The sequence below is a fragment of the Phoca vitulina genome, unplaced genomic scaffold (genome assembly GCF_004348235.1).
Source record: "Phoca vitulina isolate PV1807 unplaced genomic scaffold, GSC_HSeal_1.0 scaffold8, whole genome shotgun sequence".
NCBI classification, from domain to species: domain Eukaryota; kingdom Metazoa; phylum Chordata; class Mammalia; order Carnivora; family Phocidae; genus Phoca; species Phoca vitulina.
This window is the reverse complement of record NW_022589711.1, coordinates 52,842,384-52,855,100: the sequence shown is the minus strand read 5'-3', so window position 1 is coordinate 52,855,100 and position 12,717 is coordinate 52,842,384. Positions and strand designations below refer to the sequence as shown.

The window sequence follows — 12,717 nt, the reverse complement described above, 5'->3', positions numbered from 1 at the left end:
AGCCCCACATAGTTATTTAGCACTGAAAATGTGGCTAGTGAGACTGAGGAACTGAATTTTTAAAATTAATTTTAGTTAATTTGAAGAAATAGCTACATGTGAGTAGTGGCTACCATATACAGTATGGGGAAAAGATTGTAACCCTAGTGGATAGAATAATGATGGATCAATAGAACATTCAGATTTGGTCTAGTTTAAGGAAATCTTTTCTAACATCTGTTCCAACATTAGATGATGTAGATGTACATCATATGGGATTTTGAAGGGAGCCTCACTCATGATCACTTGGTGGGAATGCAAGGACAGAACCCAAGCACCAGTTTGTTGGGAAGGCAGACCAAGTGACCTCTAGGTTGAGCTCCTTTTGAGATTATGGGATGCTTCTTGAGAAGAAAGGAAGCTCACTTTCAGTGATTTGCGTTAGTATCTAGATCTGCTTTTTCTGAAAATAGACAAGGTCTGAGTTGTAACTTTTCTTGAGTAGCTTTTTTTTGTTACTGCCAACACAAAAAAGTTTGGCTTCAGAGTACTGATCCATAAAGTTGATGCCTGCAAACACAGGAAGCTTGTGAGGTTGTTTGTGTTTGTGGGTATTTTTTTTTATCCTTTATGATAACTTGAGTCAGGTATTTCCTTATGGGAAGTCTTACTTGACAGTTCTACCAGGATGGGTAAATACTGCTCTGTTTCTACCCTGCTACCTTCCCTCCCCCCACTTTCTCACTTTTCCTCTCACCCTCAGTCTTTTGCTCTGAAATTTCTGACTCAGGCATTTTCACTTTTCCAATAAGTTACCCAGTTACTCTGTGGTCTCTGATAATGATGTAGATGGTTTGTGATATTAAAGTAGTACTTCTGATTTGAGGACTTACATTATCTCAGCATTTTCAAAACCCACTTGCCTGCAATCTAGTGTGTCTGTGGTTAACTATAATATATCCACTTGCCAAACAAGTGGTTTGGGTTACTGGGGTTTTCATTTAACTTGGAATTTGGGGGATTAGAAAAAAAAAATAACTCAGGAACCGATTTTAATAAATTGCATCAGAGTGAAATGTTGGGATTAAATCAGTTGTTTTGCTTTTTAAAATGTCTCTTTATTGTGCTTAGTCTTGTGCTTTTGTTGAAGGTTGTGTGTGTGTGTGTGTGTGTGTGTGTGTGTGTGTGTGTGTGTCTAGGCACACGTTTAAAACTCATGCTTGAACTATTGATGATGTCCATTATATAATTTAGTGTTTCCTATTTAAGTTCTAGCATTATAACAATTTAGTTTCTTGTTTGCTGCTAGTAAAACTTTTTTTTTTTTTTTTAAGATTTTATTTATTTGTCAGAGAGGGAGAGAGCACAAGCAGGGAGAGTGGCAGGCAGAGAGAGAAGCAGGCTCCCCGTGGAGCAGGGAGCCTGATGCCGGACTCAATCCTGGGACCCTGGGATCATGACCAGAGCTGAAGGCAGACACTTAACCGACTGAGCCACCCAGACATCCCAAAACATTTCTATTCAGTGAAGAACTGGTGTTCTTTCTTTTTTAGGTAATGAAAACTGAGCAACTTTCATATTTCCCTGCTTGCTTTGGTTCTCAGGAAGATCAGATACAAATTGGGGGCCTTATGTAGACTTTATATTTGCTAGCATACTTTTTTCCTTAACAATAACAAAAATAAACCTTTGATTCTGTTACCTTAAGGAAACAGTATAATTAAACTGAATGAAGAAAACATTGCTAGTGCAACTCATTTTTTCCTAGTAAATATTTGTTGTTTCATTGTTTAGATGTGAAAATTAGATTAAAAACATATATTTTATTATAAAATATTATTAAAAGGATTATAAATAATAAGACTACCCTTCATGGTAGATAAATTGGAGAATATAGAAATGCTTAAAAAGGAAAATGAGTGACATTGTAATTCTATAGTACATGATCAGTGTTAGGATTTTAGTGTTTATCCTTCCTAGTATTTTATGAAGTTGAAAAGTCAGTTATGTCACCTATAGTCAGAAAGTCTCCCAAGATCAGCCCATATAAGGGAGAGTACCTTTACTTGTGCCTGGTTCATATGATAAGCCACATGGATAGCCATCTATCTATAGGGTATATAAAACAACAGATTTCAGAGTGCCATTGTTTATACAAAACACCCCCATCTACCCAAAGCTGGAAAGAGGATCAGTGGATAATCTCTATAGATTGGCAAGTTTTACCTTTCTAAAGACCCTTTTACTTATAGTTATTTACAGGGGGACTGCGTTGAAAGGAAATGGGCTTCCTGGGGCTGAAATATTTAAGAGGATGGTTATTTGGACAGGATAAGGCTAGACTTGACAACTGCTAAAGCTCTTTCTGATAATCAGTTTCTATAATTTTAAGAAAGTGATGAATCAGCACATTTTTATGAACAGTGTTTGAAGTTTAGAAATATTTGAACAAACTAGGGAACCTGGCCTATCATCCAGGGCCTTTATTATTCTTAGAGATATTCACATGAGATTAAGATTCTTGATACTCTAAGACAGTTTGGTGCTGTCACCAAAGCAGTGGCTTTAGCAGACCAGATATTTGGTAAACTTTGCAGAAGATCCTGAGTTACACTATTCTGGTCCTTGTAGAGGTTTTTATGAAAAGGGTAGCTTTCTATCTTTAATATTTGTGGCAGGATAATTCACCTGGAAGATGTTTTCCTATTACAAACATCCCCTGCCTTCTTTTTTTTTTTTTTTTGCTTCTTCCAACCTTGACCTGTTTTCATTTACCTTAATTTACTAACACTTTCTAATTTTCAGGACTGTTTGGCAGCCTGCTACTGTAGAGTATTTCTGAAGACATGAGGAACTTTTTCTCAAGTGATTCAGGATGCTAGCTCCAAGATTCTGAAAGTTCCTATCAGCACCTTAGTACAGATTGCATTCTCTGCTTCAAAATGCCATGTACATCCTGTGCATCCTGTTGGGTTATTTAGCTTAACACATATCCTCCTGTATAGACACATTTTTCATAGTCTGGGGGTCTAATCTTAGAAATAACACTTATTTGTGTGATCTTGGCATTGTTATTCCAACTCTCAGAGCCATCATTTCTTCATTAATTGAATTATGCGTCTAATTGCGGTCTGAAGGGACCAACAATTGACCATCTGTCTGAGTGTACTACCTTTCTAGATATTCTAGGATTCTATCAGCTTCTATCCATTATAATACATATATCTGGAATTTGGGTGACGGAAGCAGAAACCCTTTACTGTTATTTTATTTTTAAGATTTATTTATTTATTTTAGAGAGAGAGCGAGCAAGAAAAAGGGCAGAGGGAGAGAAGCAGACTCCCCGCTGAGCAGGGAGCCTGACACGGGCTTGATTTCATGACCCCTGCGATCATGACCTGAGCCGAAATCAAGAGTCGCACACTTAACTGAGCCACCCATGCACCGCCCCCCCGCCTTTACTGTCATTTTAAGTAATGTGGGTAGACATGCAGCTCCTCAGCCTTTTTTCAGGTGAGCTGGAAGGTGATGATGGCTCATATCTGCAAAAAATGCAATATTTAATTGTACATCATTATTTTTATTAGTCATCTTTTTTCTTAGGAGCCCTCATTTCCACAAGTATTTATTTGAAAATCATTATCTCAGGCATTGTGATAAATGTTGGAGAGAAAATGACCCATAATATTTTTCCTGCCTTGCAGGATCTTGAATGTATGCTGGGGAAACAGATAGGTAAAGGTAATTATAATATGATTAGTGTTATAGTACTGTATTTACTATATGCTGTGAAATCACCAGGGGAAAAAAAAGCATAGGTGAATCTGCTGGGTGTGTGAGAGTCAGTTGTGATGGTTTGGGTTTTATTCTATACGATTGGATAAATAGAGAAATGACATTTGAATGAGGGTTTTGAAAGTTGATTATGAATTTTTTAGACAGTGGAGAGGTGCCTCAGGCAGACACTCACACAATCTGTGTTATAGTGACTAAGCTTCCTTCAGACTTGCAAGACTCTCCTGTTCTCTGTGTTCTACACCCACACCAACCAACCAAAACATAAACCAAAACCAATAACCATAAAAATCCCCAAACAGTTGAAACATTGGTTAATAGTACTTGACTCAATCATTTGTACAAAATGTAGATGAAAGTCTGTCTTTCATAAAGGAATTACAGAAATCTATGTGCACTTTGCAGGTAGTTTAGTAAGGGGGGCAGTTATACTAAGGATAACTATTACAGAAAAGTGGATCTGACTTAATTCTATCATGGGTCTCTTCTCAGAAGGATCCTCTATCTTCTAGACAGAAGGAATAACCATAGTATATGGGATAGAACAGGGGATTTGGAGACTTGATCAGAAAAGTAGTCCTGCCATTGGCTACTTTGACTAGGAACAAAGTAAATGAAGACAGAACACAATGTCGTTTACCAATTTTTCATCAGCCAAAATTAGGTGCCACTCTCCTCCTTCTGTCATACCGTACTTGGATTTTGTTAATTTCAACAGGATGGACATCTAGGACACTAAAAGTCAGAAGGATCAGAGGTTTCAGTTACCCTTTATTCGCTAGTAAATTAATTGCTCAAACATCACTGAGATCTTATTCTCATTGTTTCAACCTTCTGCCTGAAAGGGAAGTTTCAATTGTCAGAGTGGTCAGTGACTCAAAGCTATGTCTGCTATTTTGGGACTCATTATTGGGGCAGATGGTTAAGAGAGTGTCCACAGTCTGCAGCTGGGCATCCCTAAGAAGTTCCCAGGCTGATGGTGGTGGTACTGGGGGTAGGGGTCCGTTTTGGTGTTGGTATCAGTGTTGGTGATATTGGTATACTCTTAGTCCCTATGTATGTAAACTTTGTTGGGGATGAAAATGTCGAGGACTTGTCATTAGGGTGATAACTGTTTACAGTTTCTCCTGCATCCATTTCTCTTTTACTCAGGCAATTTTATTAGAGCTTTAAATAAAGAAAAGAAACTCTTCTTTAATAAATTAGGGAGACATTCCTTTTGTAGGGCAAGAAACAAAGGCATAAGGATTTACATATGTTATTTCTTCATTCAAATTGTCTTCAGCATCTCTTGGACACATTAGTCTGAAATTCATTAATACTGTTTTTGCAAAGGGAGGGAAGCTCATTGATGTTGGGTAGAGAGTGGGGGACGTGGGGGAGATGGTTAGATCCCAAAGGGAGATTTTCCTCAGAATTTCCCAACATACTCACAGCTGAGGGATTTTCTTGTAGATCACCCATGAAACACTGCAAATGAAAAGAACTTTTTATTGCCCTTGTTTTTCAGAAGTGAACACAGACTGATTCCTCGAGACTTATTCTTGGGAGATAGACAAAATAAGTGAGGTCCCATTTTTTTAGGAGACTCTGAGGTCCCATTTTTATTGCTCTATTTTGGGACCTAGAATCCACCTTCTGAGCGCATGTACCAGCCTTACCTAAATTCTTTTGTATCCGCTATTTCAGAGAACCGAATGCAGATTTGTCTTATTTACTATTACTCTTTTCTGACATAATGAATTATAGACTCATTACTTCTTTTTTTTTTTTTTTAAGATTTTATTTATTTATTTGACAGAGAGAGAGATAGCGAGAGCAGGAACACAAGCAGGGGGAATGGGAGAGGGAGAAGCAGGCTTCCCGCCGAGCAGGGAGCCCGATGTGGGACTCGATCCCAGGACCCTGGGATCATGACCTGAGCCGAAGGCAGACGCTTAACGACTGAGCCACCCAGGCACCCTAGACTCATTATTTCTTCCAGGAGTTCTTTGAGCAGAAATATTTGGGGTCAGAAGAACTTGGTTTGGTTTTCAATTCATTTGTTTATTTGTTGGGCTATCTTGGTCAAGTTACTTTATTTCTCTGAGCCTTCGTTTCCTCATAAATAAAATGAGAATATTGATAAAGCCTTTTACCTTCAGGTGGTTAGGAGGAATAAATATGAAAGTACATTGTCATCAACAGAGTGCTCCATCAGCAGCAACTGTGGCAGCCTGTCATTTTACCAAACTTTTCAAGACAAAATGTGTTTCTGGGATATCATCCTCATTCATAGAGGCTGTTTTCATGTGTACAGAGCAAAGGAAAGCAAGTATCATCCCTGCTCTCAATGTAATGAGTATGTATTCCATCTGCTGCTAACAGCATTTATGCAAAAATAGAATAATTCACAAGCTATACCAGAACATAAAAAGCAATACAGACACAGTTGAAAGAAATAGTTTCTAGTGAATGTATTATTAATCCAGGCATTTGTATGTGGGTGGAAGCTTGTAAAGATTGACTCATTAGAATTGTATTTTCAGAAAGTTTTGGGATGTGGGTAAAAGGACAGAAGGGGAGTGATTTCTTCACTGTTTTTCTGGTTTGTAAGAGTTAATTGGTCTCTCCACTGAGAATGCCTACCCCTTTTGCCCTTACAAGAATTTTAACCTTCCTTTGAAATTTGTTTTGTATGCTAGTTACTTTAAGGTTTCTTGATACCTCTGTCTGAGTCACTCCCATTCCTTATACTTACCTCCAATTCATAACAAGCATAACTCCTCCATTATTTATGCCTTCAAAGAATATTCTGTAGGTCTTTATAACATTTATTAAATTATATTATGTTTATGTACTTTTCTGTCATCTCTACCTTCTTGATGGCTTGGAGATGATTTATTTATCCTAAAAGAGAGCTCAGCAAGTGTTTGTCGAATGAATGTTTTACTAGATACATGCTATGTCTTTTTTTTTTTTTAAAGATTTTATTTATTTGACAGAGAGAGACACAGTGAGAGAGGGAACACAAGCAGGGGGAGTGGGAGAGGGAGAAGCAGGCTTCCCGCTGAGCAGGGAGCCCGATGTGGGGCTCAATCCCAGGACCCTAGGATCATGACCTGAGCCGGAGGCAGACGCTCAACGACTGAGCCACCCAGGCGCCCCTACATGCTATGTCTTTTATTTAGGGAGATTCAAAAATGAATGAAAATCTCTCTCTTCAAGGAAAATGGATGGGGGGGGAGTGTGTGTGTGTGTGTGTGTGTGTATAAAAATCCCGCTTATTTCTGAGATTTGCTTGGGTTAATGTAAACTAATTCATTGTATACTTATGTGTATATATCTGGATTAAAAAAATCACTAAAACTCTATTTCATTTAATGGGAATGGGAAGGTTTCTAGTTTTTATTTAAATGATATTTGAAAATTTTACAAGTCTCAGTGATGCTGTCATAACAACAAGCTTAATTCTATTCATAAAATTGTTTTCTTCTTTAGTCTCTGGCATTTTTACTGTTTTTTAACTTTGTTGACCAGTGTTTCTTCATTTTTTTTTCTATTAATATCTCTTGAAGTCTTACTACATGCTACATCCAGTGCTAATTGTGTGGAAGGTGCAGAGAGTAGTCCCACAAGGTCCCTGCCCTGAAGAGTTTGCAACTGGTTGTGGAGGCAGCTGTGTATTTGAATTGAAGGATAAATACGTGACTTTCTGTTGATCCTCTTCAAAAGCAAGGAGGCAGAGTTGCATGGTTATCAGTTTTCAAAAGAGACTTAGCTACCATGCCCTAATTGTGGGGAAAATATTTGAGGTTAGAGGGAAGTCTGAATAGGAATGAGGGGAGTGATGGCATTGCCTTAATGGCAAGATCAGCCCAGAATTTGGGTGAGTGAAAGTGAACATAGGAGGAAGAAAGTTTGAGCAGTGGAAGGATAAGAGTTCAGGGTCCAGGGGTACATCTTTTTTTTTTTTAAAGATTTTATTTATTTATTTGACAGAGAGAGAGACCGCAAGAGAGGAACACAAGCAGGGGGGAGTGGGAAAGGGAGAAGCAGGCTTCCCGCCGAGCAGGGAGCCCGATGTGGGGCTGGATCCCAGGACCCTGGGATCATGACCTGACCGAAGGCAGTCGCTTAACCAACTGAGCCACCCAGGTGCCCCTCCAGGGGTACATCTTAAATTTGCCTGCAGGGAAAGGTCAGGTATGGTGAATTTATTCTGTTTACCCTCAGTAAGGTTTATACTGTTTACTTTGAAGTAGATTAGGGAAGGAGCAAAGACCTAGGCTCTGAACTTGGCCTGGCTATGAAATTTTTCTATAATTGCCAGTCTGGTTACTGATTTACAAAGCTGGCTGGGTGTGTGATTGTTTTCCAGCTTGTAGTAGAGTCTTGCTGTGAAGAATACAGAGGCACATCTTGAAGGGAACTAGAGTGGATGCAGAAGAAACTGGATTAAACACATAATACTTGGTATAAATGAGATTATATATTTGGAAGTTCTTAGTAAACTCTAAAGTGCTAAGTCAGTGTATTGACAGTACAACTCTGTGTATGAGTGTGTGCACTTCCTTGTAGTCATTGAAGATCTTCTAGATTCTCTTCTAACTCAAGCCCTAACCCATATATGCTCTAAGAAGATTTAGGATCAAATCACAATAATTGAGTATAATTTGTTCTTGTTGTTTAAATATTAAGAAATCATTGAGAAGAGTCATTGTTACGGTAGCCAGTAATTCATAAACTCCTTGTACCTGTTATGATATGTTAATGTGTCTCCATGTTTATGATTTAGCAATATATGCTATTGATGGAATTAAAGATGTCGATTTTTAAAAAGTTTGTATTTAATTACAGAATTTGAAATGTAATATATAAAAAATTACAAAAAGCAAAAGAAATACAGAAACCCACAAACCTATTGGTCAAATTTAATAGATGTTAATATTTGCCTTATTTGCTTTAGTCTTCTCTATTTTGTTCGTAAAGCAATAGAACTTCATCTGATATAGCAAAGACACTCCTGCCCTTTGTCTCTCTCTGTAGGTGAGCACAATTCTAAATTCAGTTTGTGCCAGTGTTGTATATTAAAAACATATTTTTATTACAGGTGTTTATATCCATAAACATTGTGTTTTTAATGTTGCACTGACTAAAAGAAAAAGATATTAAATACTGCAGTTCTTCACATGGTTATCCACGTGGAAAACTGCAATAATTTTATAATTTTTTAATTTTATTCAGCATGACATTAAAAATATATAAAATATATTGTTTGACATAACTTTCTGCCTTGATAACATAAATTGAAGTGGCTTTTAAGTTTTTTTGACTGTAACCTACAGGATGATATATGTTTTATATTGTGGCCTAATACACATCATATGTATGTATATATACCTGTGTGTGTGTGTACATGTGTGTGTATGTGTGTAAAACTGAAAAAGTTTCTCCATACTATCGTTTCCTCCACTGTGTATGTTATACTCTATTCTCTGGCCTATTCATTTTTAAATGCTTGTTCTAGTCTTAGTAAATTGATTTTATGACCTAATAATAGGTTGCCATCCATGAATTGAAAAATCTTAATCTCAACAATCAATCTAATCTTAATCTAAAACTAATACTGACTTTAGTATACAGACATAAACTTTCGTAGTACAATAAAAGCACTTCAGATAATAAGGCAGCATATTAAAATAGCATTCTTTTGCACAAGATTTGATTACATCCATTTTGGTTAATTGATTCTGAATATTTGTTTTCTGGGAACTAAATCCTACATGTCTTAGCCATTTAATCAATTACTATTAATTAGCTAAGCATTTGGTCAGTATCGGATGTCTCCTCTGGTCTGTCCCAGCCTCCTGGTCTGCCTGAAGTCCAGGAGAACTTTCATGGTGTCAGGAAGGGAAAGAGCTCTCCTCTCGCCTTGTCACTAACAAACTGCATACGACCTTAGTAAGTCCTTGGTTCCTTCGGGCCCTCATTTTCCTCACCTAGTAATCGAAAGGGTTAACTAGCTCATTTTGAAAGCACTTTCATTCTCTGAAATACAGACTAGGATCTGGGACACAGTTGTTAGAATTTGCTGAGAATATATCTGATGTTAAAGAATAGGACTTTCTACTGGAATTACTAGTTTCACAGTTGCATTGGAACAAGGGGTAAACAGGTCATATATAGTTTAAATTGTTCTTGGGCAGAAATGATTCGTAAAACCATTTTGGAGTAACCTTAATGTCCAAGATCTACCTACTTTTTTATTGCATTATTTCTCAGGTACAGGGCTACATGAATGTATAATGTCAGCATATGTAAGTGCTAAGAATGGCAAAGATGTGCTTCTTTATTCCATTTTAGTTAAATGTCCTCATAGGCAAATCCAGAGCTGCAGAAAGAAATCTATAACCTCTGGTATTCCTATGGTACAGTTTTCTGAGTCCTACCTATTGTAGTAGTTTATGGCTTTGAGGAATTTTCCTTTTTTAATGTGAGTTACATGTTTGGAATAGAGTAAGAAGGTATCACCTAAACTACATGTCCTTAAGACAAACAAATAAAAAGCACTCCTGCCCTTTGTCTCTCTCTGTAGGTGAGCACAATTCTAAATTCAGTTTGTGTCAGTGTTGTATATTAAAAACATATGATACGAGTCCTTCGTAAGTATTGTTTTATGTATATGCTTGTGTTAAGAAACGGGTTTTGGGGTAGAGTGGACCTTGGAGACCATCTCTTCCCATTTGCTTCTAAAAAGATAGGCCAATGAGTGCTCCTGCCTGGATCTCCAAATCAAGGCAACATTAGGGGCAGGTTTCTGTATCCCCTAAGGTTCCTATTTTCTTTTGATATACAGATTCATTTTAGGGAGCTCTACATTTAGAGAGACCTAGGGAGCCAGTTCTAACTCACGTCTGAGGGTGTGGACCCATTAAAAAATGTGATTATCCTTGAGGTAGAGATCTGTTCCTAGTCCCGAGGGACTAATAAAGGTGTGTTTTTCCTTAGGGACACCAGGCTAGATGTCAGTCTCTGGGGGAGGATCCCCTCAACCCTAGATGACTGAGGCAAAGGCTAGATTTCTAACTCCTCTGACCATGCGAGAACTCAGTTTTCTCTCAGCTGCAGTATGCAGAACGTTCTTGTCTCTTGAATTATGGCAGCAGTTCTTGCCCTCTCTTAATAGGTGTGGATTAGAATTTCTGTACCTCTGGGTTCTGAATCTGTGGTTAATATAGTTAGGCCAGGGACCAGAGCTAACCGTTATTTTGTGACACCCTATGCTTGGCACTGAGCAGGTACTATGTGGATTTTTGTGAATGAAGACTTAATACTAACTAGTCACTGTTTTGCATTGCATATTATAAAGTTGATCATCCTAAAATACTTGAATTTATCTTTGAAGTAAACACAATTCTTTTTTTAACATATATTAAAATATCACCAATGAGTCTTCTTGTTTGCTTTTCTTCCCTCATCCTCTGCAGTGTGCCGAGATTTTGCTGTCTTAGAGGACCACACCCTGGCCCACAGCCTACAGGAACAAGAGAGTGAGTAATGGCCCTCATTATGTTCCTTCTGTTTTCTTTTTTAGTGGTAGCTTGAGGCAGGTTTCTTAGGGTGAGGCAGGAGAGAACAGCGTCACCAGGCCACACTGTCCATCTATGCTAAGGGATTTATCTAGGCAAATGTCACCTGCATGGAGAACGAAATTCTGGGTATTTTGAAGTATGGCATCTGCCAGGGAGGAGGAGACTGTTGGGTAGGTGGGAGGAAAAGAGGGACTTGAACCTTTTCTCTTGCCCTAGTGTTACAGGAGGGAGACACTATCTGGCATCTGTTCCTTCCCCTAGAAGAGGGGCCTGAACCAGATCTTTCCAGGCATTGGCAGTATCTAGATTGCGGATTTTTCTTAATATTTATGTATGTAATTATGGAAGCTAAATCTAAGCTATATATGTTATATAAAAGTACATATTTGTGAATATGTAATTTGAGAATCATTCATGTGTCAATATAAAAATTAAGTCTTGAAAAATGTAGTTTATAAAGAGAGTGTCAACTGGTGGAGCAGAAGGAGCCTTGGCCTTGGCCTTGGAGTATTTGTGTGGAAGACCTGGTACTATCACTGTTTGCCATGTGACCAAGGGCAAATTACTTAACCTTTCTGATCCTCACTTTTATTAATGGAAAGATAAGAAGAGTAATTCCTCTGCTGCCTGTTAATATAGCATTATTGAGAGCATACAGTGAAGTTGTGGATGTGAAGCTCTTTTTAATGGAAAAGCTCTTCTTCAGTTATTGTGAGGCATAGGATTAATAAACCCAAAAAACACAGCATTGTCATTCCTCTCTTCAATCTTTCTGTCCAGTCGAGCATCATTTGGCATCGAACATTCAGCGGAACCGTTTGGTCCAGCATGATCTCCAGGTGGCTAAGCAGCTTCAGGAGGAAGATCTGAAAGCTCAGGCTCAGCTCCAGAAGCGCTACAAAGACCTGTGAGGATTTGGGATGTGGGAGGGAGTCATGCTGGGACTGGTTTTCTCTGTGGAGTCAGCAACCAGGGCAGGGAAGAAGACTCTGTGTCTGTCCCTCTCATGCCTTTCACTATTAGATTATAAATCCTGTTGTGGCTATCCCATAGTTTTCTTTGATTTGAAAATTTTTGTTCATTGATGGAACACTTTCTAAGTTTTGGGACATGTGGATTCTGGTATGAACTCTTAACACTTTTAACTGTATGACTTTGAGGCATTTGGTCCACCTCTCTGAGTCTATATTCCTTCCCTATAGCATTTGGAAAATAATCTCTGTCCCTTTTGCCTCATAGGTTGTTTGGGGGAGTCCAGTGAAATACTGGCTATCAAAGAACGTTATGAGTTGTATTGGATTCCTTTCCCTCTTTCCTGGTGGTGTTTGCTGCTCTTATTTTCCTTGAACCTCTTGCTTTTCAGGGAGAG

At 38.2% G+C, this 12,717-nt stretch overlaps 1 protein-coding gene across 5 annotated transcripts in view; it reads left to right on the top strand.

Moving 5' to 3' along the window:
• Positions 1-12,717, top strand: part of CCDC50 (coiled-coil domain containing 50) — a 65,698-nt gene that overhangs the window by 18,481 nt on the left and 34,500 nt on the right. For all 5 annotated transcript variants that reach the window (XM_032406910.1, XM_032406913.1, XM_032406909.1 and 2 more), the window contains exons 2-3: positions 11,244-11,306; positions 12,129-12,255. In XM_032406910.1, the coding sequence (XP_032262801.1) occupies positions 11,244-11,306; positions 12,129-12,255 (190 nt within the window). The remainder of the gene's footprint in view (positions 1-11,243; positions 11,307-12,128; positions 12,256-12,717) is intronic.